Below are 26,806 nucleotides of genomic sequence, written 5' to 3' on the forward strand. Positions count from 1 at the left end.
TCCCTCTAAGAAGGACATTGATGGTGAAGACATCAGGTCAAATGAATGCTCTCCTTAGGACCAAGGAAAGGGGTTGAATTTAATGAGTTAGACTAGATGACTACCTAGATAAAATGTTTAATATTTTAAGGGAAAGTAGTCACTGCAATTTAAATATGCTCAGTAAAACACAGGTCAGTTACAAAAGACAGTCCACAGTCATGAGGAAGCAATGGCACATAGACCGAAATCCAAGTTTCATGTAGGGTAGAGCATGGCCGTAAGCCTCCCATGGATGCAAGTGCGGGCAGTGTTAGTCCCTAGGACCACATGGCTACAGAAGTCACTGGCCGTTGTCCAACTACACAGTCCTACACTTTGTCCTGAAGGAAATAATTGCATTGGTGAAGTCTAGGATTATCCAAATCACTGTTTCTTTGACTCCAAATCAGTACCATATTTTTCTTAACAGAAGTTGCCACACTGCTGGCTGGGGTGAGGCTGTCACGTGACCAAACTCTGATTTCCAAAATATGGAGATGACTGAACATCTCCAAGTTACACTCTGAAGCATCAGCTGGTCACAGGGAAACTCTGAAGTCACATGGTCTCCAGTTAGGTCCCAGCTCATTTTTCTCTCCCTCTGTGTTAAGCAATGAGCTGTAGACCAGTAGGCAACTACTTGATTGAGGATGGATTTCGACCTTTCTGGATCTCAGTTTCTTCCTTTGTAGAGGAGGAGGCTGCCCTTGATAGATACCCAAGTTCCTTCTAGCATAAAAGTCTGTGATTTGGGATATCTTCCTATAAAATGGGACCTCTTCTCCAATGTCTACATGGTGTCCATTTAGGTCCCGTAGAGATGAGCCGTGACACAGCTTGTTGCTACAGGAGTATCTAGTCCTGCTGCCACCATGTGAGGAAACGACATCTGAAATCTGGCTTCCAGTCCTGGCTCCATCTTGGCAGAGGGATAAGACCTCAGGGACAAGTGACCAACTCCCCTGAAGTTTAAGTAGAATTCATTTCCAAGACAGGGTAGGGGCATGGCGACTGTGGTGGTAAACTGCGTTCCTTGGAACTTTCAGAAATTTCTGGCCAAGAGAAGGGGTGAGGAGTGGATCTGGGGTGCTGAACTTATAGCATCCAGAGTGGCTGCACTTCTGTGTGGCGTATCAGGATTCCGTGCAAGAACTCGCTGAAGATGGGATAGTGGGCTGGGTGACTCAGTTTGGACATTTGATAATCCCACTCCCTGGAATCCATCTTGCCTTGACTGCTGGACTTTCATATAGGACTTTTTTTTTTTAATGGTGTGAAAGAAACTTAGGATTTAATTTTATGTCCAGTCCAAAATTACACAACTGAGGACAATGACCCACAGACAGCTTATGTCAGTTACTAAAACTAGTCACAAAGCTAAACGTGAGTAGCGTTAAAACGATTTCATTGCCTCCTCTGCCATCTTTCTTCCAACTTCCTCATGCTAGTCTTTCAGCTTTCACATACATTATTCCCCTCATCACACAAAGGGGAAATCCAGATAAGTCTGCAGACAGCATGATTTTTTTGCCCTGAAAAAGATTCTGCTAAAATCTCTAGAGAGAACAACTTGTGATGGAAAATGAGGTCTCCAGATATTGTATAATATTAGTTAAAAGTAACGATTTCTAGGTGTTCTAAAGGCAGACAGAAAATCATTAATTTTACTACAGAAGGGTTTCTTTACATCCCAATTAATATGACACATAGTGGTTTGAGTCAAGGCAGATGTTACGGGTTAAAATTTGTCCCCCACAAAAGATGATGAAGTCCTAACCCCCAGTACCTGTGAGTGTGACCTTATTTGGAAATAGGGTCGTTACAGACGTAATCGCGTTAAGCTGAGGTCATTAGGGTAGGTCCAATATGACCCGTGTCCTTATGAAAAGGGGAAATTTGAACACAGAGAGACACACACAGAGGGAAGACAAGGTAATAAGACACAGAGCATGTTATCTACACGCTGAGGAAGGCCTGAAGTTGCCAGAAGCTAGGAGAGAGGCATGGAACAGATTCTCACAGCCCCCAGAAGGAAGCAAATCTGCTGACCGCTTTTGGACTTGTAGCCTCCAGAGCTGTGAGAGAGCTTCTGTTGTCTGTCCCCTGGCTTGTGGTGCCTTGTTAATGGCAGCCCTAGGAAACTAACGCATTCGGCAGTTACGGACATAATTATGCCATGGGATATACCTCACAGCTCTTGACCTAGGTAATCCACCCACATAAATTGGATCTTTATCTAGACGATTGAGGTCAGAAGATGCTCCTGGAGTTTCACCTTGCTTGGTTTCTCTGTAGCTGGTGTTATACGCATCAATAACTGCTAGGATTCCTAAAAAGAAGAGACAGGAAAATGAAAATCATTTTCTACATTAAGGTAAAAACAAAGTTCATTGATAAATTCTCTCTTTATAAATTCTTTCACATTCTGCACATCTGACCAGGGAGTATTCCTGGCTGTTAAAGGAGACATGAAAATCCTCTGTACGAAAGTCCATGAATCCAGAATACATATCGCTGAATGACAGCAGTTATGTGTGTGGCAGCAAAGAGAATGGACTTGATCTTTGATTCCAAATCAGTATTTAATGTTAGGTAATGCACTTGGAAACCATAAAAAAAAAATAGAATTATAAATTCCCCCAACAAAATGTGAATCCTGGCATTTAGTATTTCAAAGAAAACAATGGCTTTCCATTAGCATATCATTCAAGGGTCCCCAAGAAGCTAAAGTAAATAAAGACTGCTGATTTTGGAAGTATTTCTTTCTTCTCTTTCTCTTTCTTTCTCTCTCTAAAAAATTTTAGAGACAAGAGAGGAGGGGCAGAGGGAGAGGTAAAGAATCCCAAGCAGGCTCTACGCTCAGTGCAGAGCCCAACGTGGGGCTTGGTCTACAACCCCAAGACCGTGACCTGCGCCAAAATCAAGAGTCAGATGCTTAACCAACTGAGCCACCGAGGCGTCCCTGATTTTGGAAGGATTTCTGTTCCTGTGAGGGTGACCTGTAACATCTCATCGCCCTTCTGTGCACTTAACTTGCTTTCGGTTTCTCTGGAAGGCGATTTTGTACCAGGTCCCGTTGTTATAGCGTCTGTCTGTGATAAGGGCAAGAGGCCCCGAACCCAGGTCAACTGTGACTCTGACCCTGCCACGCACCAGCTCGATGGACAAAAAGTCTTTCTGCGAAGAAGAGAAAAGGGTTACCCAGGGCTACACTGTTCTCACAGATTCCCTTTGCCTTCAAGTTGCAGGCGGTGGAAACCTTCCAAAGTCAAACTCAGAAATGTGGATCTGGCCTAACTGTCAGAGGTCTCTGCTAGGAAACCGACGTGTCTGGGAAGACTTTCTCGAATACTACCTAGATATAAGGGAGAGAAACACAATGTCGCCAAAATCTACAGTAAGAGAAGTGGGATCTTCGTAGCATTTTCATTTAGATCGACAAATGGGCCAGTACTAGATGGTGGAGAGAAATCACTCCCACGATAGGATAAAACTAACGCTAAATTCCTGTAGATGGAATTCAAAGAAGTGATTAGAGTGAACATGGAACACAATAAAGTCAAAATTTAATAACAAATATCATTGATATCTATAAGTGATAGGAAGGGTGTTTTCTACTTGGTGGTCTCCTGTATTTTGCAACGGGTCATCAGTGAATTTTTAACATAATATTTAAAATGGGGCAATATTATGGCATATGTATATCTTATATTCGTATATATGTTTAATGACTCATAAAGCAGTCAGTAAACATAAATCTCCTCATAACTATTGGACTGTATATACTTACAGTGCCATTTGAAGCGAGGTAGAGAAGAAGCCCATTGGGTGAAAAGGTACTAAACAGCATAATTATATGAGTCCCCGCAGCCCGGAGCGTTCTCTCCACAACCGAATACCCACTCCCGTCAAAATGGAAGGAAGAGTCTTCATTCTGGGGGCTGCAAAGCAGAGCAGATGAAACAGCATCTAGTCTCAGGAGGGTGGTCAAAGAGAAGAAAGGATATATTTACTGAGGTCTTCCCCTCACAAACATTGTGGGAGAGCTATTATTTCCATAATTTGATAAGTGTAAGTCATATCTTAAATTATGTTGCCATGAGATTACGCAAGGCAAATGCCAGTTGCTCTCTAAGGAAAAGAAAGTTAACGCGGTGTTCACTGTAGTTAGAAGAAAGGTCTTCACAGGATGGATAATCACTATAAATATTTCTACTTATCAAGATTTTCATTCGTTCTGATTTCCTTTAATGTCACTGTCCTTTCTTAATTCCAAAGCTTTCAGAGTAATTTTTATATTAACATTTTATCACCTTCTACTGGTTTTAAGCAATACATCAGCTAAACTGGAATAATGATGGAAAACAAATAGGTACCAACGTAGCAGAAGGACCATTTTACCTCCCCCTCCCAAAAATCATCATTGACAACAAAAATCTCAAAAATCTGCAGGATGAGCTTACAACAAAGTTATTTAAAATAGGCCTCAGTCCTTCTCAGGTCAGTGTGTTTTGTGGCCACCCCCGTACCTCAAAAGACTGCCCTTATTCACTCTTCAAGTGCAAAGTGAGTTTATCTGGAACATCTCATAATACATTTATTTTATTTATTTTTTAATAATAATTTTTTATTATATTAGTCACCATACAGTACATCCCTGGTTTTTGATCTGAAGTTCCATGATTCATTACTTGCGTATAACACCCAGTGCACCATGCAGTATGTGCCCTCCTTACTACCCATCACCGGCCTATCCCATTCCCCCACCCCCCTCCCCTCTGAAGCCCTCAGTTTGTTTCCCAGAGTCCATAGTCTCTCATGGTTCATTCCCCCTTCTGTTTACATTTTAAAAACATGTTTCTGGGCTTCAGAGTGAAATCTGGATTCAGGTGTTTTGCGGGGACAGGAATTTGCACTTTTCCCAGTTGAAGGGCAACTCGATTCCACATCTCCACGCAGGACACGTAACCGAACGGTGACACTGTTCCCATTAACAAAACAAAAATAGCAGCGCTTTGTGACGCCTGAGGTTTCAAGCTGATAGCTTCCCTCAGTCCAGCTTTTTCTAAAGATTTCTGTCTTTTGACCTGTCTTAGAAGTGGAACTTACAGGAAATGCACTCTGCGTGAAGCAGCTGCGGCTTAATTCTCTATTCTTTCATTCTGAATCCTGTGACTTCCTGCAGGCATGTCCCATTGCTCTGTCTCTTGGCTGGTCCGTTTCATGCAACTAAGGACACAGACCCTAGAACCAGACTGCTGGGGTTCAAATCCCTGTCTCCCGATTCACTAGCTGTGTGAACTTGGAAAAGTTACCTAACATCTCTGTGCTTCATTGCCTTCCAATAAGGAAAATAACAGAAGCTCTCAGGAAGGGCTATACATGATTTAATGCATGTAAAGTTCTTTAAACAGTGCTTGGCACTGAAATGTTCCCTCCAGTTAGCTCTGATTATTCGGCTTTGTCCAGAAGTCTCTGCAGGGTCGCCTTTTGCCCATTAAAAGCTGAGCCTCAGAGATTAAGTATCTTGTCCAAGGCTACACCCAAGAAAATGGTGAAGCCAGGTTTCATACAAAACTCCAGAAATCTGTCCTGTCCCGCTGTGCACGCCCTGTCCCTCTCCAGAGCTCGGGAGTTCTCTGTTCTCAAGAATGGGAACTCTCTGCTTCTGGCTTCTCCCCATCAGCAGGGCCCGGCCACAAGAGGTGGCCACAAAGAGGGATGCATTCAAATGAAACCATGTTTGAATGTGCGTCTCTTGAGAAGGTTCTTGCCCAGGTTGATGACAATTTTCTGGGGCTTGTCCCTTTGTGGCCGAGGCTTCCGTTCTTAACCATGAGGCCCACGTGCCTCGCCAGTCAGCCCAGGTGCCTGTTCCCAGGTGGGCCCCTGCCCAGGCAAAGGATCCCAGGACAAATGAAAGCCAGGTTGACAACAGCAACCCTCTGTCCCCAGCTCTCAGCCCAGTGAGCCTTCAAGAATCACTAGGCCTCTGATGCAAGCTCTCATGACAGGGGGTCAGGCCTGCTGCACTACCCAGCAGCGCTCGGGGCAGCTGTATGAGAGTGAGTGCAGTGTCACGTGGGCCTCGGGCCTTTGATGCCACTTCACCTGTGCCTCCACGTGCCACAGCACGGAGAATGTCCTCTGTGCTTCCACAGGTGTCTCTCCTGGAGACCAGGAGACGTTGGAGGAGATCAACTCCTGGGACAAATGCTGACATCGCCAGCAGCTAGCAGGGGGCCTGGAACACAGGTGACTGGCTTGTCTCAAAGGTCCCAACACCACCTGTCCCAACATCCACTCATAACTAATACCAGAATAAAGGCCTACTAATTAAATAAAAAGGCTTTTTCCATTTTTAGATGATAACTGTTAGAATCAGTGGCTTATTGTATAATATGCTTTAAGAATTTAAGAGATCGTTCATAATTATAAACATATGCTGATAACATATAAAAAAAGTGTAAATATATCCAAAGAGGAATTAAAAAGCAAAAAAAAAACAAAAAAAAAAACAAAAAACCACAACAACTCGATTTGTTTACTTGGTAATATAAGTCAAAGGTAAATGTCCTTTAGATTTAAAAAATAATTTTCTCAGTATGAGCATCAGTGGACCGCACAAATGATTTAATAATGGCAGATTACACATACAGGTCAAAAGCACATTGAATTCTCATCACCGATCTATAAAAATTGATTCGTTTACTAGAATTAGTTTGCTAATTCTTTGAGCTAAAGTCTCTGCCTAATAAGTAGGGAAGTTTGCCTAAAATGACGACAACGCAATTTACAAACATGGGCAGAAAGCACCAGCTTGCGTCTCTCTCTGCACCTGCCACTGTATGTTCTATGGAACATACACGACTCTGAAATGCTGCTTTTTAAAAAGTTGGGGATCAAGTGAGTTTGGGAATGCTGCAAGTCCAGCCTGTCCTGAGGACAAGGTTACTGCGTGTTAGCACATTAGAAGCTTCTGATGGCCTCATAATAAAGAAGTGCACTTAACTGTTTTAACCCAGTGTTTCCCAACCATTTATGGTCAGGAGACACCTTGCACCCTCACTTAAAAATAAGTATCCATTAATATCCTATCGAACTAGTATTCTTTAAAAAAACACACGTTAGATATGGTAGTCAATATAAGGTAGTCAGTATCAGCCAGCTGATTTGTTCAGCACCCAGAAAAACATTTAATCAAACCTTTGATTGAGCCCATGAGTCAGTCTGGTCCTAAGGTTCAGCTGGGTGGTCAGCCCTCTACAAAAAAGCCAGTTCTAGGACTCGGGTCAGGAGGGGGGCGGCACCTGCCAAGCCCTCCTTTCGGTCTGTAGCAACCTTCATCTTTCGCCGGAGGTCCAGGGTGGGTGGACGTGAGGTGGGAGGGTTTTCTTCAAAGAGAAGAAAACCGGTGGCCACAAAGAAAACTGACTTCCTCATTCCAACAAAAGAGAAGAGCTAGCAGGCATTTAATTCACTCACTGCTGCAGTTTAAGGCCGGGGGTTTTAAGATAACCCTGAAAATGACAGGTGAAACTGGGAACACTGTAACAGCTGAAGTAGGGGGACATTTTCCGTATCAGAAACGTTCGAGCTCTGTTAAGACTTTTCCTTTCCACAAGTAAGATTAATGATCTGGGGTCAATGTGGGGCCCAGAGTCCAGGGGTCAGAACAGCTTTCAAGTTAGAATCACTAAATTGCTGGGGAAACTTCCCTGCTAGAAAAACAGCACGAGGAAAAAGGGATGGGGATGTGATGGGGAGTTCTCTGCTCCCAGAGTTCTAGAGCTGGTGTCATTACCTCACTGGGTAATATCATTTTTTATCTTATTTGCCAGTTATAAAACCTTGGGTTTTACACGTTTATTGTCAAGAAAATAATTCTGAGACATCCGCCTAAAAAGCAATGGACTGTGACAGGAAGATCAGAGGTGAACACTGGTGCTGTGTTTCACATTTATCTGGTATTTTCAAATACATCATGACATGTGTTCATTACCAGGGTGGGAGGTAGGACAACATACTTTTCATTTTCCTTTTCTGGAAGAAGAAACCAAGTCTCCACAAGGTGAAATGACTTACTACAAAGTCACCTAGAGGGATTTGGTAGGAGAGGAAGCCTGAGAAACTTAGACACCAAAGCTAATATTTTTTTCAGTCATAAGGCTCCAATAACCAAGGTTCTGGTCATGACTTTGAAAGCAAGTGAAATAAAGGGAAAGAAGCAAATAAAAGGCTCAAACCACAAAATCCCAAGTTACAAGCCCTAAGAGAAAACGGATCTGACAGTAACAAAATGAAAACTCGCCCACGAGTTTCTAAATGTAATGGGAGTTGCTTCCAACTGATCTTGTCTCAGCTCACTGTTAATTACAGATATCTATCTGGACAGAGCAGCCCATTAGACGACAGAATTATATCAGATGTTACATTTCTCTAATGGCAGAGGCAATCTATTGTCTTAATTACCAAAGCGCTAGTTATTTTTTTAGAAAGTAAAACAGGGGCTCTTGAGCTCAGTGAGAGTTATTAAATGCAGCTATTATGTCAATATCAGCCAAACGATGTCAGGTAGCTGTTCGCCATTGCCAAAGGCATTTAATTTCTCGAATTCTAGAATTTCAGAATGGGAAAGATTTATCTATAAAAACTGGCAGCACAAACAAAATTCTCATCCTTGGAGGTCTTTTCAGAATAACGATGTCCAGTGATTCACCAAAGACTTCCCTGTGGCTGAGACAGAGGTGGCTTGAGAGGGTGTGTGATGCTTCTCGGCGATAGGACCCACGATGAAAGCATACGGGCACAGTGAAAACTGCTTCGTAAAGGTTAAAAAGGATACCCGTGCTTCTGTTAGGAAATGACCTACGTCCTACCCTGTGGGGTAAGACGACCGACAGGACAAACTCTGTGCCACCTGTGATGGGCATGTGAATTCTCTAAGCAGCTCTCGGGTGTGAATGACACTGTGTATTAAATCGTGGGGCCCGTTACCTTCCAAAGCAGCCGTGACACTTGCCCTCCCGTTCAATGTAGTTCCACAGGCCGATGGACTGTCCGTTCAGGGAGGCCTCTCCCATGCAGCCTTTAAAATGAGTAACCTTCACAGCGGGAGACTTCTAATATAAACACACAGAAGAGACATAAGCCGCGGGGGTGGGGGCGGGGAAGGAATGCACGCTCTACATGCACGAAACTCCTTCCTAGGAGCTTAAATCTAACACCCAAATTTTGAGAAAACAACATCCAGAAAAATGGCCAGGCTGTGATCACTGGATTTCCTCCCAATTATTAAGTGGAACCGTAGAATGAGTGATAACCAGACAGGATCTTAAAGATCACCTCGGTTACCAGGGTCCCTGGAGAGAAGCCCCTTTTACAGGCGAGGAAACAGATTCAGAGCATGTTGGTCAGTGGTGAGGGCCCGGCAGGGACTGACACCCTTACTGTCGGGGCACCGAACCAAATCCGGGTGACTCCGCTTGATCCAGTAAGCGGATAGCGGGTAGAGTAAAAGAAATCGCAGCGGCCCCCGTGCTAAACACGAGTTGGCATTATTCTGCCACTAGAGTCAGAACGGCAATAAGAGAAATTACAGAAATGAATGCAGAATATGGAATTTCTTGTTTCAGTCCTGGAAAAGGAATCGAATAGCAAAATGAGCCGCTGGCTTCTTTTCCATTTACGCTCTTTACTCGGCAGGGTCTTTTGCTTTAGAAAACCAGCCCAACTCTGCAAATTTACTGTCATTAAGCAAAATAATAGAAACAAGAAATAATCACCTGCCTAGGATATATTCAATAATTTAAGCATACCAGTTTTAGGTAAAAGCAGCCCGTCAGTCCTGTTCAGATGAACGTCTGGAATGTTACCTTGACCTGTCCTCCAAGCCCTCCAACAAACACGAGCGTTGAGTTGTTTATATCCAGAATGTTCGCTGTTCCAGGGGATTTACTTGTTTTTGTTGGTGGCTTCTGAGTTGCGCTCATTTCCTTTACACTCAATGAACCGATGTTTCCAAATCTAAGGGTTACAAAGAATTGCAAAAAGAACACTTTCGGAATTGCAAGTCTGTCAGTGCGTGTACACATCTGTTTCTAGACCCAGCTGCTTCTCCCCGTGTTCCCTGCAGCGGGCCCCCACTGGTCTCCCTCTTCCAGTCTTGCCCACCCCACCCCCAGTTTACTCGCAAAACCTTGCGGAGAAGGTCTTCTAAATCGTAAGTTGCATCGTGCTACCTCCTTGCTCCGACCAGTTACAAATAATGAGTTGACTCTATTTGAAACAGTCTGCGGCCTTCAGTGTTACTCCATTTCCATAAACGACAGAGCAAAAGGCAAGAACACACGAGCAAGAACACACCACAGTATTATGGAAAAGTGGAAAGATACAGCTAAACCTTGAAAGAAGCTACTGCTGGAGAGAGGCTTTACAAGGAAGGATTTTGCTTTGTATCTGAATTTTAAGGAAGCACGTTCCCCACTTAGACCCCTGCCTTCTTTCCTCTTCTGTGTGCACACCGCACCTGCCACGTGGAAGTTCTACCCTGCTGCCTCTCACCCCCTCTACCAGGGAGAACAAAGTTTACCGGGTTGGCCGCCTCACCTTTAGACCTAACATTCTAAAGGCAACAAACTTAACTTTTTTCTTCTTTTATTTTTGATTTTGGTAACAAAGCTTATTTCTTCTGTAATAAGAAAAAAAAAAGCCCTTATTTCTATAGTGAATCTGAACCAACTATCCTTTTACTATAATCTGACTTCCCTGAAGTTTCAAAGATTATAGGGTGTGACAAATATGTTACAAATTTATAAGATACAGTTTTAAAGAGACCCTTGGAGAGAACTTTCTCTACTACCTGGTTACATAGATACTGTGCCATTTGTTGTCGTCAATTGGGAAGTCTGGAAATTCCAACCGCGTGGACCCGGAGCCCATATCCCAGAGAAAGGCCACCTTCCCTCGCCGCATCTCCACTGCCAAGAAATCAGACTGGGGCGCGGGCATGAGCTGGGATGAGTTAACGTGCCGACTGTTTGCATGACGACCAAAATATGTTAAAGAATGAGCTCCTGGAGCATTTCCTCTCTTCTTAAAAAACAAACAAACAAACAAACAAACCCTGTCTTCTGTCTTTAAATGCTCCCCTTCCTGGAGCTGGAGCATGACTCAGAGTACTGGAGACAGCTAAGCTTCGTTGGATATTAGTGTCCCACCTCCCTTGCCCCGCATGGCCCTCCACAGTGCCTTCCAGAATGTTCCCCAGGAACACTCACTGGGGGTCACCAGTAGCTTACAGGGAACATGAGCGAAGGCGCTCTACTTGCTTGTTTGCCCAGTCTGAGAAGGCAGTGAGTGAACGTGAATGTGCAGTAAGACAGGAGCCAAGAGATGCCCCATCAGGGACTTGCGTGGGCTCTGCGCCTTAGCTCCCAAGAAGACATTTCAGAATTCGTGCTTGTTAACATTTTCTGCTCTCACACCCCCAAGGGTTCTGCCCCATTCCCACTGGCAACCAAGGGTATCAATGGTTTCCACAGGGGACTTGCCCCTCTGGGAGCCACCAGAATCTCGCCGGGTGGAGGAGCCTGGGTGAAGCTGGATGGTGCTGATACACCCGTTAGGGTGCACACATCCACTCCTGATAACCACCACCAAGATCCACTTCACACACCCACGCCTACACCCGGTGACTGAAGAGGCTGCAGAAGCCATTAGGAAATGGTACCCACAGCGAGCGATGAAGATGGCAGAGGGAAGACCCCCCCCTCAATATCGCAGTCCTCCTCACAGGCATTCAGTGTGTGTTTTTAATCTAATGCCCCTAGTTTAGCAAAAGCTTAGTTCCCTTAGAAGAATTAGTGATTTCACCAAGGCCCTATTTGTGTTTTTCACCAAAACCCCTGCCAATTCAGAAACTATACATGCTCCCAAGAGAGTCGTCGCTGCTCTCCGCGGTCCGTACTCACACTGGTGCTGCTCCCGAGGTAGAAGAGAAGGTTATCGGGCTCGCTTGTCTTCACGTTCAGCATTACCGTGTTATAGTTAGTGGAAGAAATTGGAGGCTGGTAGGCCCGGATGCAATCTCTGTCTGCAGACACGGCAACTTTAATCTGTGAAAGGAAAGAGGAAGTGTCCTAATCACGCAGTGACACACGTTGGCAGCATGCCAAGAGAGCAAAAGTGCTGTTCCAGAAGCAATTTTCACTGGCAGGCAGGTTTCCTCTCCTGAGGGTGCATAATGCTTTGTGTTTCATAACGTGAGAGATCAGGTGGTGATGACGATTATTTTATTTGGTGAACTACTTAAAGATGGAAAAGTCAGTCTTGAAGTTCTAAGAGTATTTTACGTAGGAAACAGTCTCACTCATGTGAGACTTAATTCCTTAAGACAAGGAGCTTATCCAGATCACCCTGGAATCTTTACACCTGACACAGGGAGGATATTTGATGATCATGTGTCAAATAAATGAAGGGATAATCTATTTATACATTCAGCAAATATTTATAGAGCAACTTTTGCACTTACTAGACGTTTCTCTAAGTATTTGCATATATTTCTTATATTAGCTTTAAAGATTATACGTGTGTGTTAATCAGAGCATTTAGAAACATCCGTCGGGCTTACGTTTACTTGGTGACTTTCTTGGAAACAAACAGAAACCAAAGCTCATGTCAACCTACAGCAATTTTCCAATATTGAGGCCACGGGTGCCAGGGGGCGGGGGATGACTGCAGAACTGATTTTTCTTAGCTAGCAGGGTTTGAGCAGAAGAACATGAGACCAGAGGTCACATCTGTCCTCTGTAAGTCCCCAGTAGCGTGGTGACTGCATAGTCTCTTGAAAGTATTATTTCCCCCAAACGCCTCCCCTTTAGAGCACAAGCAATGCACGCGCTATAGATGGTTGTAAAACATTTTCTCCAGCTTGTATTTTTCCAGCTGTCAAGTGTTTGATGCATCTAGTGACCTGGATTTGTGAGCGTGTGTGTGTGTATCGGCTGTGTCGCCGGACTCCTGGACGATGAGGCTCACGGGGCGCAAACTTTCTGAAGAACACTTGCATTACTGACAGCACATTGGGAAAGTGATGGCAGTAATGCCACGCTCGGCCAAGGAAACTTGGACGTAAACACGTAGAGCACGGGCCGTACGCCACCTGAGCTAACAGTTGTGGACTGATGAGTCTAGGCTACAATTATAAATCTCCACAAAGACATGAGATCTCTTCGCTAACATTTGGAGACAGGTTGAAGCAAAAAACAAAGAAAATGAGACTACTTAAGTATACGTAAGTACACTGTCCCAGGCAGGAGAGAAGGTCTTTTCAAGACAAAGCATAGGCACCATAAATAAAAGTCATAAGTTGCTCTATCTATCTATCTATCCAGACATAAGCACACACACCCCCCTAAGTGTGTGTGTTTGTGTGTGTGTGTGTGTGTGTGTGTGCTTAAGTAAATATATTTAACACAGAGTTTTAAATGTACTGTAGACAAGGCTGTGAGAAATGTGGGTGGTAAGAGCTGAGTCAGTAGACGTCCAGGGGGCTGGTGTGACAGTCCCCTCTGCAGGAGTCCCCTGAGACCGGGAGTTACCAGGAGACCCCACGAGCACAGGAGCCCACACTCACAGAAGCTGCCTGCTTCCGGGCCTGGCTGATGAGCAGTTTGATTTCCGACAGGTTTCTGTTCAGGTTTTCTTCTAATATCTTCAAAGGTTTCAACCGATCAAATAAAAGGCTGGCTTGTGCTTCTGCGTCTTTCACTCTTCTTCCGGCTAGCAGGGCTACCAAGTATCAGGTGGCGAGATAGTTGGCAGCAGGGAGGAAACAAGAGAAATGAATTATTTATTACCAATGCACTGAATAAAAGGATCAAAGCCTAGAAATTTGGTAAATACGGTTGACCCTCAAACGACTCAGGCGTGGGGGTGCTCAACCCCCATACAGTCGCAAAGCTGCGTGTCACTTCTGACTCCCCAAAAACTTCACTAGGAATAGCCTACTGTTGGCTGGAAGCCTTACCAACAACATAAATAGTCAATTAACACGGTTTGTATGTTACGTGTGTTATAGACTGTATCCTTGCAATACAGTAAGCTAGAGAAAAGATGATGTTAAGAAAAGCATAAAGAAAATACATGTTCTGTATCGTATTTATTTTTTTTTTTAAATCTGTGTCTAGTGGACCCGTGCAGTTGAAACCTGTGTTGTCCAAGGGTCGACTGTCTATGAGAAATGCGCCAGCAGCATGCACTACCCAAGGCCCTTCTCTTGCTTTATCAATGCCAATCTAGATATCAGTGCATTTTTATTCCTTAGGAATGCTGTTGGGCAACAAGACGCCATGCTACACTGGGCTAGTTGAAAATCTCACACCGTAGGCTTTCCCACTGGGAAGGGAGACCAGGACGTACTGGTCATTGAGGAGTCCTGTAGAAGTTTGTTGGTTTCTTGTAAGGTGGCGTTAACCCTGGAGAGGTCAGTGGATGTATTCAACAGCTTCTGGCTCAATCCCACGACGTCCTTTAGAGTGCTTGCCGCGCTCTGATTTGCAGCTGTGGCCAACTCTTTGACTTTGGTTCCTTTGTCTCTGACACCTGAAATAAATTTATATGCAAGCATGCACTCCTGTGATCATACATGGGGAAAACCATAAACCACGATAAATGTAACTTCTCATGGGAACATATTACAGTATTTCTTATGGGATGCTGAACACAAAATGGGGCTTCTGGTTTTTAATGGAAGTAGTAAGACCACATGTCCTATGCCTTACTGCTCCCACTTAGGGACAAATGAAATAGTTTTGGTAACAATCCTCTGTATTGAAATTTCAATATGCAGTGAGATCACCTGCTAATCGTCATGTTCTCAGCGTCTTAGATATTAATAAGTGAAATTTCTTTACTTGGATTCCCTTCTATCACTCCCTTCTCATAGTCATTAAATACTTCCTTCATATAGGTCCATGTGGGGATAAGGAGGTTGGGGAATTTAAATTTGTAGGTAAGATAGGCATGTTGTAGGCTAGAGGAAGTGGTATTTGCCCACAACATCAGCTGGCTGCTAGATGGAACAGCAGCATAAAGACTGAACAGTCACTGTAGATAAAATGGAATTCAGTTATTGTAGAAAATCTGGGTGATGATTTTTTTTAAAGACACTAGTATTTATGTTTAAAGTATCCAATCACAAACAGGACAGAAACGAACACTAGAAGAAGCCAGATAAAGAGTCTACAGGTGTCTTTTTACTCTTGCAACAACTTTTCTGCAGGTTTGAAATACCTCCAAATAAAAAGGTGTTTTTTTAAGGGGGGTTGTGGGGGAGGGTAGAGAGAATCTTAAGCAGACTCCATGCCCAGTATGGAGCCCGACACAGGGCTTGATCTCACAATCCTGAGACCATGACCTGAACCAAAAACAAGAGTCAGATGCTTAACTGACTGAGCCACCCAGGCACCCCTGAAAATGTCCTTTTAAGTGTTTAATCAACATAAATCATGTGTCCTTAAAAAAGAAAGAAAAGAAAAGAAACGTCCAGGTCAGAAAATGTTCCCCTGACTTAAGGTTAGAAGTCAGTCCAAAGTGCCCCAAGCCCAGCTCCCCACAGCAGTTTCCATGCTTACAGGTGAATCCATGGACCTCGGGAGCTGTGAGGCATCTTGTCGGGCTTACTGAGAAAAGAAGAGAAGGTTGAGCAGGTGTAAATGATGCAGGGCTGCTGGACTCATTTGTTTTATACTTTTAAACAGTTATACTATTTCGGACTGTAATGAATAGTGCATTTCCAACCCATCCATATTAAAGTGTTTTCTGAGCTTATTTTAGAATGCTTTACTGCCTCCTGAAGGAAGAGCACCAAGCAAGAGTTCTTTAATTGCCCCCATTTATAACAAATCTAGCATTTTCCCTTAAAGCAGGAACATTCAGCTTCTTGCTGACTTCTTGAATGACCCTTTCATTGAAGCAATGTGTCAAGCCATTTTAAAAGAAATGGGGTAATTATTATGCAACACAGTACTAGAAGTCCTTGCAACAGCAATCAGACAACAAAAAGGGATAAAATGTATCCAAATTGGCAAAGAAGAAGTCAAACTGTCTCTCTTCACAGATGACATGATACTCTATATGGAAAACCCAAAAGAATCCACGCCCAAACTATTAGAAGTTATAGAGCAATTCAGTAATGTGGCGGGATACAAAATCAATGCTCAGAAATCAGTTGCATTTCTATACGTGAACAATGAGACTGAAGAAAGAGAAATTAGGGAATCCATTCCATTTACAATAGCACCAAAAATCATATGGTATCTCAGAATTAACTTAACCAAAGAGGTAAAGGATCTATATTCTAGAAACTACAAATCACTCTTGAAAGACATTGAAGAAGACACAAAAAGATGGAAAAATATTCCATGCTCATGGATCAGAGGAATAAATATAGTTAAAATGTCTATGCTACCCAGAGCAATCTATACTTTCAATGCTATCCCAATCAAAATACCAATGACATTTTTCAAAAAAACCAGAACAAACAGCCCTTAAATTTGTGCGGAACCAGAAAAGGCCCCGAATTGCCAAGGAACTGTTGAAAAGGAAAAACAAAGCTGGGGGCATCACATTGCCGGATTTCGAGCTGTACTACAAAGCTGTGATCACAAAGACAGCATGGTACTGGCACAAAAACAGACACATAGACCAATGGAACAGAACAGAGAACCCAGAAATGGACTCTCGGCTCTTTGGGCAACTAATCTTTGACAAAGCAGGAAAAAACATCCAGAGGAAAAAGGGCAGTCTCTTCAATAAATGGTGCTGGGAAAATTGGACAGCTACATGCAAAAGAATGAAACTTGACCACTCTCTCACACCATACACAAAGAGAAACTCCAAATGGATGAAAGACCTCGATGTGAGACAGGAATCCATCAAAATCCTAGAGAAGAACATAGGCAGCAACCTCTATGACATCGGCCACAGCAACTTTTTTCATGACACATCTCCAAAGGCAAGAGAAACAAAAGATAAAATGAACTTGTGGGATTTCATCAAGATAAAAAGCTTCTGCACAGCGAAAGAAACAGTCAAAAAACCTAAGAGGCAGCCCACGGAATGGGAGAAGATATTTGCAAAGGATGCTACAAATAAAAAACTGGTATCCAAGATCGACAAAGAACTTCTCAAACTCAATACGCAAGAAACAAATAAATCAAAAAATGGGCAGAAGATATGAACAGACACTTTTCCAATGATGACATACAAATGGCTAACAGACACATGAAAAAATGTTCAAAATCATTAGCCATCAGGGAAATTCAAATCAAAACCACACTAAGATACCACCTTACGCCAGTTAGAATGGCAAAAATTGACAAGGCAAGAAACAACAATTGTTGGAGAGGATGTGGAGAAAGGGGATCCCTCCTACACTGTTGGTGGGAATGCAAGTTGGTACAGCCACTCTGGAAAACAGTGTGGAGGTCCCTTAAAAAGTTACAAATAGAACTACCCTATGATCCAACAATTGCACTGCTGGGTATGTACCCCAAAGATACAGACGTAGTGAAGAGAAGGGCCATATGCACCCCAATGTTCATAGCAGCATTGTCCACAATAGCTAAATTGTGGAAGAAGCCGAGATGCCCTTCAACAGATGACTGGATTAAGAAGATGTAGTCCAGGGGCGCCTGGGTGGCTCAGTTGTTAAGCGCCTGCCTTCGGCTCAGGGCGTGATCCCGGCGTTATAGGATGAGCCCCACATCGGGTTCCTCCGCTGGGAGCCTGCTTCTTCCTCTCCCACTCCCCCTGCTTGTGTTCCCTCCCTCTCTGGCTGTCTCTCTCTTTGTCAAATAAATAAATAAAATCTTAAAAAAAAAAAAAAGATGTGGTCCATATATACAATGGAATATCACTCAGCCATCAGAAAGAACGATTACACAACATTTGCAGCAACATGGACGGGACTGGAGGAGATTATGCTAAGTGAAATAAGTCAAGCAGAGAAAGACAATTATCATATGGTTTCACTCATTTATGGAACATAAGAAATAGGAAGATTGGTAGGAGAAGGAAGGGAAGAATGAAGGGGGGGTAAACAGAAGGGGGAATGAAGCATGAGAGACTGTGGACTCTGGAAAACAGAGGGCTTCGGGTGGGGGGGGATGGGATAGGCCGGTGATGGGTAGTAAGGAGGGCATGTATTGCATGGTGCACTGGGTGTTATATGCAAATAATGAATCATGGAACACTACATCAAAACCTAAGGATATACTGTATGGTGACTAACATAACATAATAAAAAATTATTATTAAAAAAAATAAAAGAAATGGGGTAGCATCAAGTCTCCCAAGGTTTTTTTGCTTTTCAGAGTTTGATTCTAACAATCCAATACAGGCGTTCCTGAGTTACTTAAATAGTTATCTTCACTGCCAAATCATACTCCTCTGCCAGTAAAAACTCTATCCATCTTGGTCAGGATTTTGAGTGAGGGCTGTTATTCAGACTCACAACAGGACTTCCTTCTGCTCCTGTGTAACGGCTTTACAATGAGCAAACATTAATTAAATCAAGAACCCCCTTCCCACTTACCTCCAGGAATTGCTCTGAGTATTGAGAGTGATTCATTGGCCCGCCTAGTAATTGTATCAGCATTCTCTTGAAATCTGTTTGCTGCATTTTTCAATTCACTCAGTTTCAATGTGATATCTATTTAAAAGGGGGGAAAAGTGCCCTCTTAGGGTAGCCAACTCAATAGTTGCCTAGGCAACAGTTTCCTTCATCACTCTGACCCCTCTACAGAATCAACAGCTTTTTACAGACACCCCCCCCATATTGAAATTTTTCCAGCAAGACTTAGCACCACTCATTGTAGAAATTAAGAGTGTTTTTAGCTTACTAGATCTTTTTTTCTATTCTGCTTGTTGCCCTTCTCCCTAATATTTCTTCTTGAATTGCATGTCCAATTTAATTAGAGTTCAGGTGAAGACTTGTGCTTAAATCCCTCAGTCTTAATCATTCACTAACTTCCTGTCCACACATAAATTTTGTCCACCTCTCTTCTCTGGGTTGTAAAGCCCCAAAGATCGTCCTGCCCAGGAATCTTCCCCAGTGCCCCCCTGCTTCCTTGGCTGGGGCGCCTCCCCTCCCTCCACCCTCTCACCACAGGACAGGTGCTCAGCTCAGCCCCCGTCAAGTCTGATCAAAGCTGTTGGATTAAAGCATTTACTTTTAATATTTCTGTGTGTAACACACAATCACATCTAAATGCTGGACACATGGTTAAAAATGAATTATGGATAAGATACCTGATGAACACGATGGTTCTGCCTAAGATTTTAATTGCCAGAAAAGTCACTATTTGGTGGCCCCTGACATACCTTTCGCCGTGTGAGCTGAAACCACAGCCCAACACTGATGCTAGAGTTTGTGTTTCATCTGCTTTATGATCAAGTGTGAGGGACTTTCTACTCCGTGAGATGATGACATCACATTTAAATTGTGTCACTCACAGAGAACCAAAGCTATGCACACATCCGGGCCCTTGGCTCAGAAAGGCATGGGAGGATCCAGGACTGGGCATGGAAGTGTTCTTAGAAGGGTGTGAGCTTTGTGTAGCCCACTGTCTACTCCTACAGGAAAGGACTTGATTAGAATATGTTAAGGTGAAAAGCATATGTTTTTCTCACGCCACAAATTCCTGCTGCCATTTTGTGTTGTGTTTCCTGGACAGCCTCACATATGTGAAATCATTGCTTACTGAACCCTTCAGGAAAAACTCACTGCATAGGTATTTCTTGTAAAATTGATAAGTCTATTACGATCTAAGTCAGTAATGATTTAATGAGAAGCTACCATGACCCTAGCGTTATATTAGCCCTGTTTGTCAACACTGGCAAAAGAAATGCATCACACACAACACAACTCTTCACGAAACTGTGAGACAGTGCGATACGAACAGGGCAGCACGTGAAACCAAAGGGAACCTGACACACACTGTGAAACGGTGGCAGCCCACGAACCAAAACCTTGCATGGAGGATTCAGTTACCACAGAAGGCTTAACGAGACTTTGGAAGATTAGAGGTGCCCGCACATTAAGAGAGGTCATTAAAATAAAAATTTTAATTATGTGATGATTCTAGGACAGGAAATCAGAATGTCATTGTGACAAAGTGTTCATGTTCAGATTCCTCCAGGAAAGGAGAATGTTCCAGCAGTATGCTCAGAAAGTCTGCTTATCAATATGGTCCAAGTTAGAAACATACCTCGATACTTTCTGCTCAGGCTGTTGCCTTCTTTTAAAAATCTGGAACTGCGCTGGAGAGCCACTTTTCCATTAGAAACAAGGGATTCTGAGAACTGGAAAACAGGACACCTTAAACATGGCCATGGTTGGGGGGAGGACGGGGCAGGCGGACTCCCGCTGGAGACGGGGCCGCAACTCTATCAGAACAGCCTCTGGTCTAGTTCCAAACATGGGAGTCCTCTGGATAATGGGTAGAGACAATTTAAATGGTCCTAATTCATGGGTGAGGAGAAAGAACACAAACTATTTTTAAATATATGAAGACGAAACCCGGACATTAAGCGAGGATTTCTCCAGAGAGAAGATGTCTCAAGTAGTATCAAGAAGCATTATCCTTTTTGTCATAAGAAACTCTGAGATTCTCCTCACTGGTCTTTGTAAAGAAGTATTTATGACCTTAAGGGGTGCCAGGGTGGCTCAGTCAGTTAAGCGGCTGACTTCAGCTCAGGTCATGATTCCAGATCAAGCCCTGCGTCGGGGCTCTCCCTCTGCCCCTCACCTGGTTCGTGCTCTTTAATAAATCAATAAAATCTTAAAAAGTATCTACGGGCCTAAGAAATTAAAACTTCTATCACATGATGACAGAGCCAAACAGATCTCACCAGACAAGAATGTTGACAAGCATGATTTTAAGCCCCTGAGTCTGGGTTCAGCACCTCTGGAACAATCTCCCCCAGTGCCTAGAGAAGGAAGGTGCACAGTGTGGCCCCTGGGGCAGCTCTCACCACGCTCGCCGTAGTCACCGTCTCGAGAGCATCTTTTGCCGCTTTCTCTGATTCTTCAATGAGGCTCCAAATGTTGGAATGGACGTGGCTTGCGCTGGTGGCATTCAGGGACACGTGTCTAACGCCGCCAAGGCTACTGTGTAATCAGCACATTTATAGAAGTCAGCACAAATTAAGTGGAACTTGCCCACTATTCCTGAAAGCTGCCTGGTTTCTTACGCTTAGAAAAGTTCAAGGAATAACAACATAGGGATCCCCCTCTAACTCTGAAGGTGATCTTTGGAAGCCCGTAGTTACACTGTCATGAGAACACTCAGAAGTGCTGTTCAATTAACACCCGAAGAAGGGACTATTGCTGGTTCCCCTGGTTTTAACCGTCCATCAGTTTCCACCAGCTGCCTTCAGCAGTCTCATTTCCGTTCAGACCCCCCGCGTATGCCTCGGGTACCACTGCGTGTTTGCTTTGGCTGTAATCTCTCCTGCGCACTTGCTAATTTTCAAAAAGCTTCCCTAAGCATCTATAAGGATGCTGGATCTTGTTCCTCAAAAGGTATGTACCAATTTGATGAAATTCACTCGATTTTGGAAGGAGGATCAGATAATATTTCAATCATCTGAACTTCACTCTTACAAGTGGGCAAATCGCTTGTGAACTTGCCAGCTGGTAATGGTGCAATTTCACCCAGCTCAACTCTATCTGGAAAATGAAATCTGACAATTGACACATCTTTGCCTGCTGAGTAACTCACTCCATTTTCTTCCCAAGGTTATCGAGTTGAGGGATTCCCAAATCAGACACCAGTCGTAACTACTTGATTGGCAAAATCTGGTGATTTATAAGTAAAAGATATGATGATATGTAACATCGTGTAGCATACCAAATTGCGTTTACTATTCCTACTGGGTAGTATGGGTTGTTTCTAGCTGTGTACGTAGGCAGAGGTTTTTTTTTTCCTCTTTTGGGAAATAATGAAAGCTGATGAAAAGAGAAAAGCTGAGTATCTGATTCCATTTTCTATTACAGATTTCTTGGCATGTGTAGGCGGTAAGGGTCCACGCGACACGTGACCCACACGACATTCTATCATATTTTTAATTGCTTTCCTCGTGTGAGCTCATCTTTTATGGCAGCATTCCTCAAATGGGAAAGATATTTATTTTTCTCCTGCCACAAAACATACCCACACACTGCAGCACACATATTCCCAGTGGCCACGCTTTTTCTACCTATTATGGTGACAAAGTTAAAGAAATAAATTGACCAATTAAGTCACAATATTGTGTAAATCTCTGATGAGGCTGAAACACTGGCTCCTTCATTCGCTGTACATTCGATAACATGGGGATCTTTAAAACTGTGACAAAGCCCAGGTCACAATCTTTGAGTGGGAGGAGGACAAGGGGACAAAAGCATCAGTATTTTTGAAGTTCCCCAGGTTATTCCAAAGTGCAGACAAGTTTGAGAGCCACTGTCCTCAAGTCATGTTTCTCCTTTAGAGCCGCTTTGTCACAAGCTGAAGACATATTTAACAAACGCTAAAAACACATGTTAAGATAACTAAGACAACAGTAGGCCTTCAGGAAATAGACAGTAAAGGGGATGGTGTCCGCCGGTGTGGGCCACCATAACCTCCATCCACACTAAGCCAACCAAATTATACGCTTCAGGAGAACAAGATTTGTAAAGAAATTAATGTCTTCATTCTGTCCAACCTAACAAAGCCCTGAGCATTTAATAGTTAATGGCTTAATACTATAGCATAATATCTGTTTTACTTCTATCCAGTTCAGTGTGCATTTTCCCATCACATGCGGAAGGATAACAACGTTACCGGACATGGGAGGAAGTCCTCCTTGCCACGTGAATAAACTAGGAGTCTTCGTTTGTAGGCAAAAGAAGACTGACTCAACATCGTGATCAAAGTAGCCACTCTTACTCTCTTTGCTCCATGGATCACCCGCCCCGGGATTCCTGCAAGGTGTGTTCTCACCTGTCCAGGGCACCTGCTAGTCTCTGGAGCTCAGCTGCGTGGTCCTCTGCTCTGTAGACAAGGTCCAGTGCTCTTCTTTGGGACATCTGCATGACCAGACCATCTACGTGGTGCCTGATTTTGGCAGTCCACAGAAGGAGCTCATCGCGGTGGCGCTCTAACTGCTACGTAGAGGGATTCAGACCGTGAGCATACATGCATCTACTGAACAATGTACGCGTGTGCACGTGTGTGAGGGCTGTGAAGATTCTCCGAGCCATAACTTACTGCCAGAACATTCTGTGTCGCCTCTGCACGGGCTGTGACGGCAGCTAGCAGTCTTCTCCCTCTGGCAATGAGCGTCGAGGTCAAGTTTTGTTCTTCTTGAACACGTAGCTTCTTTTCCTGTGGCAAAAAAGTCACCTTTGAGGAAGCTTCACCAAAGCGAGCCAGCTTCTGCACGTTACTGCCGGACTCTACGTGCTTCAGTTAGTACTTGGGGCTTGTTTTCAAAGAAGCTAAAAATGGTATTATTGACAGAGGAGAGCTGGGCTCCCAGCCCTAACTGAGAAGGAAGGAGACGGTCTTTGTGAAGACTCACGTGGAATTCTTGCAGGTTGGCGTGGGCAATGCGCAGCAGGCGGTCGCTTTCCCGGGCCTCCGCCTCTGCCCCCCTCGCGAGGTCTCCCGCCGCCCGCAGCTCACTGTTGTGTTTTGAAAGGAGGCTGCTTGCTGCTGCTTTTAAGACCTCCAGCTCTTTCTGTGGCTTCCGGTAATTCTTCTGAATTTGTGACAATAAATCTTCAGCAGCCCTGTTAAATATAGACGGTGTAGGTAGTAAGTAAATGAACGACGGTGTTCCTATCGTGAACGGGCAGGGAAGGACCCTGCATTCCCATCCCTCGTGTCTTCTTGCCGTCGGAAGTGGTACATCGTCACCTCTTACAAAAGGAAGTGATTTTTCTAAGACAGCTACAGGCATGGCGTATTTACACTTTATCCTTAACAAGCAATCTTTATTCACAAAGTTCCTGACATGTTTTATTAAAGGAATTAAAAGAAATCACCTCTGTGGGTGGGGGTGCAGAAAATCGGGACCACAGTCTGTGGACGAGGACGACGGCCATCTTGCTTTTTAGTACAGCAAGAAATTGAAAAGAGGCTATTCACGGATTCGCTTCATTTGTTATGAAGTTACTGATGTATTTAGAGGACATAAGGGTTTTTCTGCAACTAGTTAAAAAATAGATTTTATAAAAACTGAAAATCCAAATGCCAGAAAGATCTAATTTGTACCACTGGAAAGAGCAAGCTTTAGGAAAGCAAAAGATAGGTTTTCTTATTCTTTTGTAAATATGCTATCAAATTACTTGCTTAGATCAATTTTGAATTTAAAGTTACACAAAATAAAATGTTCACAATATAAACCTTTGCAGGGGTTGAATATATCCAATTAACTTCCTGCTTCAATTTGTCAGGAGAACTTTGAAAAATATCAGGGAAAATGCCTTGTACGTCACCTTCAGCTTTCACAGACATCATATTGCTGGCCTAAGACACAACAGAAAACACTTTCCCAAGGTACGTACGCTGACATCGTTGGAACACCACCAGGAATTCGAACAGTCTTACCATTTCTCATGATTTCTCATGATAATTATGATACAGGCAACAAGAACCAAAAGTACATGGGAAACATAAGTAAATCCAATATATTTCTGACGTCTGACCATGGATCCCTTCATACCATTAAAGAATCGAAGAAATTTTAAAACAGAGGTCAACTTTTCATCTATGAAGTGGCTTTACCACCTAGCCTGTGATCACAGGCAATGGCAGAGTCATCAATGACTTGATGCACATTAAAAACAAAGAGCCTCAGCAGCACTCTTCATTTCTTCCTGCAAAGGAACACATTCTTAAAAGATTTTATTTATTTGAGAAACAGAGAGGGTGCGTGTGGGCATACAAGTTGGGGGAGGGGCAGAGGAGAAGCAGGCTCCCCACTGAGCACGGAGCCCCACACAGGGCTCGATCCCAGGACCCTGATATCATGACCTGAGCTGAAGGCAGACACTTAACTGAGTCCCCCAGGCACCCCAGGACACATTTCTTTAATGAAGTAGTTTTGGATAGCTCTGGGGACCCCAGCAGGGAAAACAGCTGGGAAACACAGCTAGGAATGATAAGGTAAAGCGTGCAATCAGGGGTACAGTGCACAGCCGGGACAGCAGGCTGCAGTCAGCTCTCCTTTGCCAGCCCTTGGCTGGTGTCTGCGAGTGGTCCCACTGTTCCCTAGCTGATAAGAGTGGCTCACTGCCTTGACCATTTGTGCAAGCAAAGTGGTTATGCTGAACACCTGCTCTCCTTCGCAGACTCTGAATTCGGTATGTGCTAAGTAGAGGGTGCATGTGGGGCCAGCCCCCAACAAACACCTTGGACGCTGAACTTCTAATGGGCTTCCCTGGGCAGAAACATCACACTTGCGGTACTGCATTTTCACTGCTGGGATGGAGTGTGCTGTGACCCCCCCCAGGAGAGAGAGGGGGCTTGGGGAAGGCTGCATGGATTCTTCCACACTTTGCTGTGTCTCCTTCCCTGTGTATCCAGCTGTGCATCCTTAATACAGAACCTAAGAAACCTCGGCCAGGAGTCCTGAAGGCCCTAGGGAAACTCTGCATGTGGGCGTGGTCCTGGGGACAGCAATACAAGCATGATAAGCAATTGGAAGCTGTGGTAAATAGTCTCACCTATAAGAATGCTGTACTTCAGGATAAACAGGCAGTTTTCCAAGTTATGATAAAAAAAGCAGATACATAATTCCTAAAATAATCCATGAAATTTGAAATGGCATAAATACACAGGGATTATCTATAGAAAATAGGAAAGAGGGGGCAGAGAACACATTTTAAACTCTTAATTTTTCTTTTTAAATAAAAGGTATCTTTAGTAATGATTTCACTTACAAGTTCAAGAGAGATCAGCAATCCTCTGGATAACTTTATTCCAAATAGAAACATAAGAGCTACAACAGAGAAAGGGTGGTAGAGGGCCTAGCAGGTGAGGCAGGTGGGGGGTGCGAAGGGAATATGGTGGGAGAAGGGCCACCCTGCCTTCTCCCCTTTCTCGCAAATGCTAGTTAGAAAACGAACTCCTGATGGGGAGTTAAGATGGCGGAGGAGTAGTGGACCCCTTTTTCAGCCAGTCCCCTGAGTCGAGCTGGATAGGTACCAGACCAGCCTAAACAACCACGGAATCAGCCTGAGACGCAGGAAGATACATCTGGATCTCTACAAATGAACATCTCCAGCGCTGAGTATTGAGGTACGAAGTGGGGAGCCGTGAAACCGGGCACAGATATCGGAAGATAAACGGAAGGGGGAGGGAGCCGCCGCGTTCGGGCGCCGGGAAGCGGCAGCCACCTGCACGGGGGAGCGGGCGGACTCACAGAGGGCACCCGCGAGAGAGCAGACTGAGACCGGTGAGCCGGGAGCACGCCACCAGGCATCTCACGGAACTCCGGAATCCCGTGTGCTCACGGGATCCAGACTGAGACCGGGAGCTCCCGGAGCGCGCGCGGGGCGGCTGGCGGCTGGCAGGCCACCTGCACGGGGGAGCGGGCGGACTCACGGTCGACACCCGCGAAACAGCAGACTGAGACCCTGAACCAGGTGCGCACGCCACCAGGCATCTCCCGGAACCCCGGAATCCCGGTGTGCTCACGGGATCCAGACTGAGACCGGGAGATCCGGGAGCGCGCGGGGGCGGCTGGCGGC

At 44.2% G+C, this 26,806-nt stretch overlaps 1 protein-coding gene across 1 annotated transcript in view; it reads right to left on the reverse strand.

Moving 5' to 3' along the window:
* LAMA1 (laminin subunit alpha 1) overlaps positions 1 to 26,806 on the reverse strand; it is a 144,290-nt gene that overhangs the window by 15,942 nt on the left and 101,542 nt on the right. The window contains exons 37-51 of the mRNA XM_008692580.1: positions 23,632 to 23,842; positions 23,319 to 23,435; positions 23,052 to 23,215; positions 21,061 to 21,196; positions 20,295 to 20,388; positions 18,620 to 18,736; positions 14,443 to 14,625; positions 13,658 to 13,812; positions 11,994 to 12,137; positions 10,883 to 11,016; positions 9,897 to 10,047; positions 9,019 to 9,143; positions 3,812 to 3,962; positions 3,056 to 3,198; positions 2,209 to 2,352 (exon numbers count right to left, since the gene is read on the reverse strand). Of these exons, the coding sequence (XP_008690802.1) occupies positions 2,209 to 2,352; positions 3,056 to 3,198; positions 3,812 to 3,962; positions 9,019 to 9,143; positions 9,897 to 10,047; positions 10,883 to 11,016; positions 11,994 to 12,137; positions 13,658 to 13,812; positions 14,443 to 14,625; positions 18,620 to 18,736; positions 20,295 to 20,388; positions 21,061 to 21,196; positions 23,052 to 23,215; positions 23,319 to 23,435; positions 23,632 to 23,842 (2,169 nt within the window). The remainder of the gene's footprint in view (positions 1 to 2,208; positions 2,353 to 3,055; positions 3,199 to 3,811; positions 3,963 to 9,018; positions 9,144 to 9,896; positions 10,048 to 10,882; positions 11,017 to 11,993; positions 12,138 to 13,657; positions 13,813 to 14,442; positions 14,626 to 18,619; positions 18,737 to 20,294; positions 20,389 to 21,060; positions 21,197 to 23,051; positions 23,216 to 23,318; positions 23,436 to 23,631; positions 23,843 to 26,806) is intronic.

Source organism: Ursus maritimus, unplaced genomic scaffold (genome assembly GCF_017311325.1).
Source record: "Ursus maritimus isolate PB19 unplaced genomic scaffold, ASM1731132v1 scaffold_18, whole genome shotgun sequence".
Classification (NCBI taxonomy): Eukaryota; Metazoa; Chordata; class Mammalia; order Carnivora; family Ursidae; genus Ursus; species Ursus maritimus.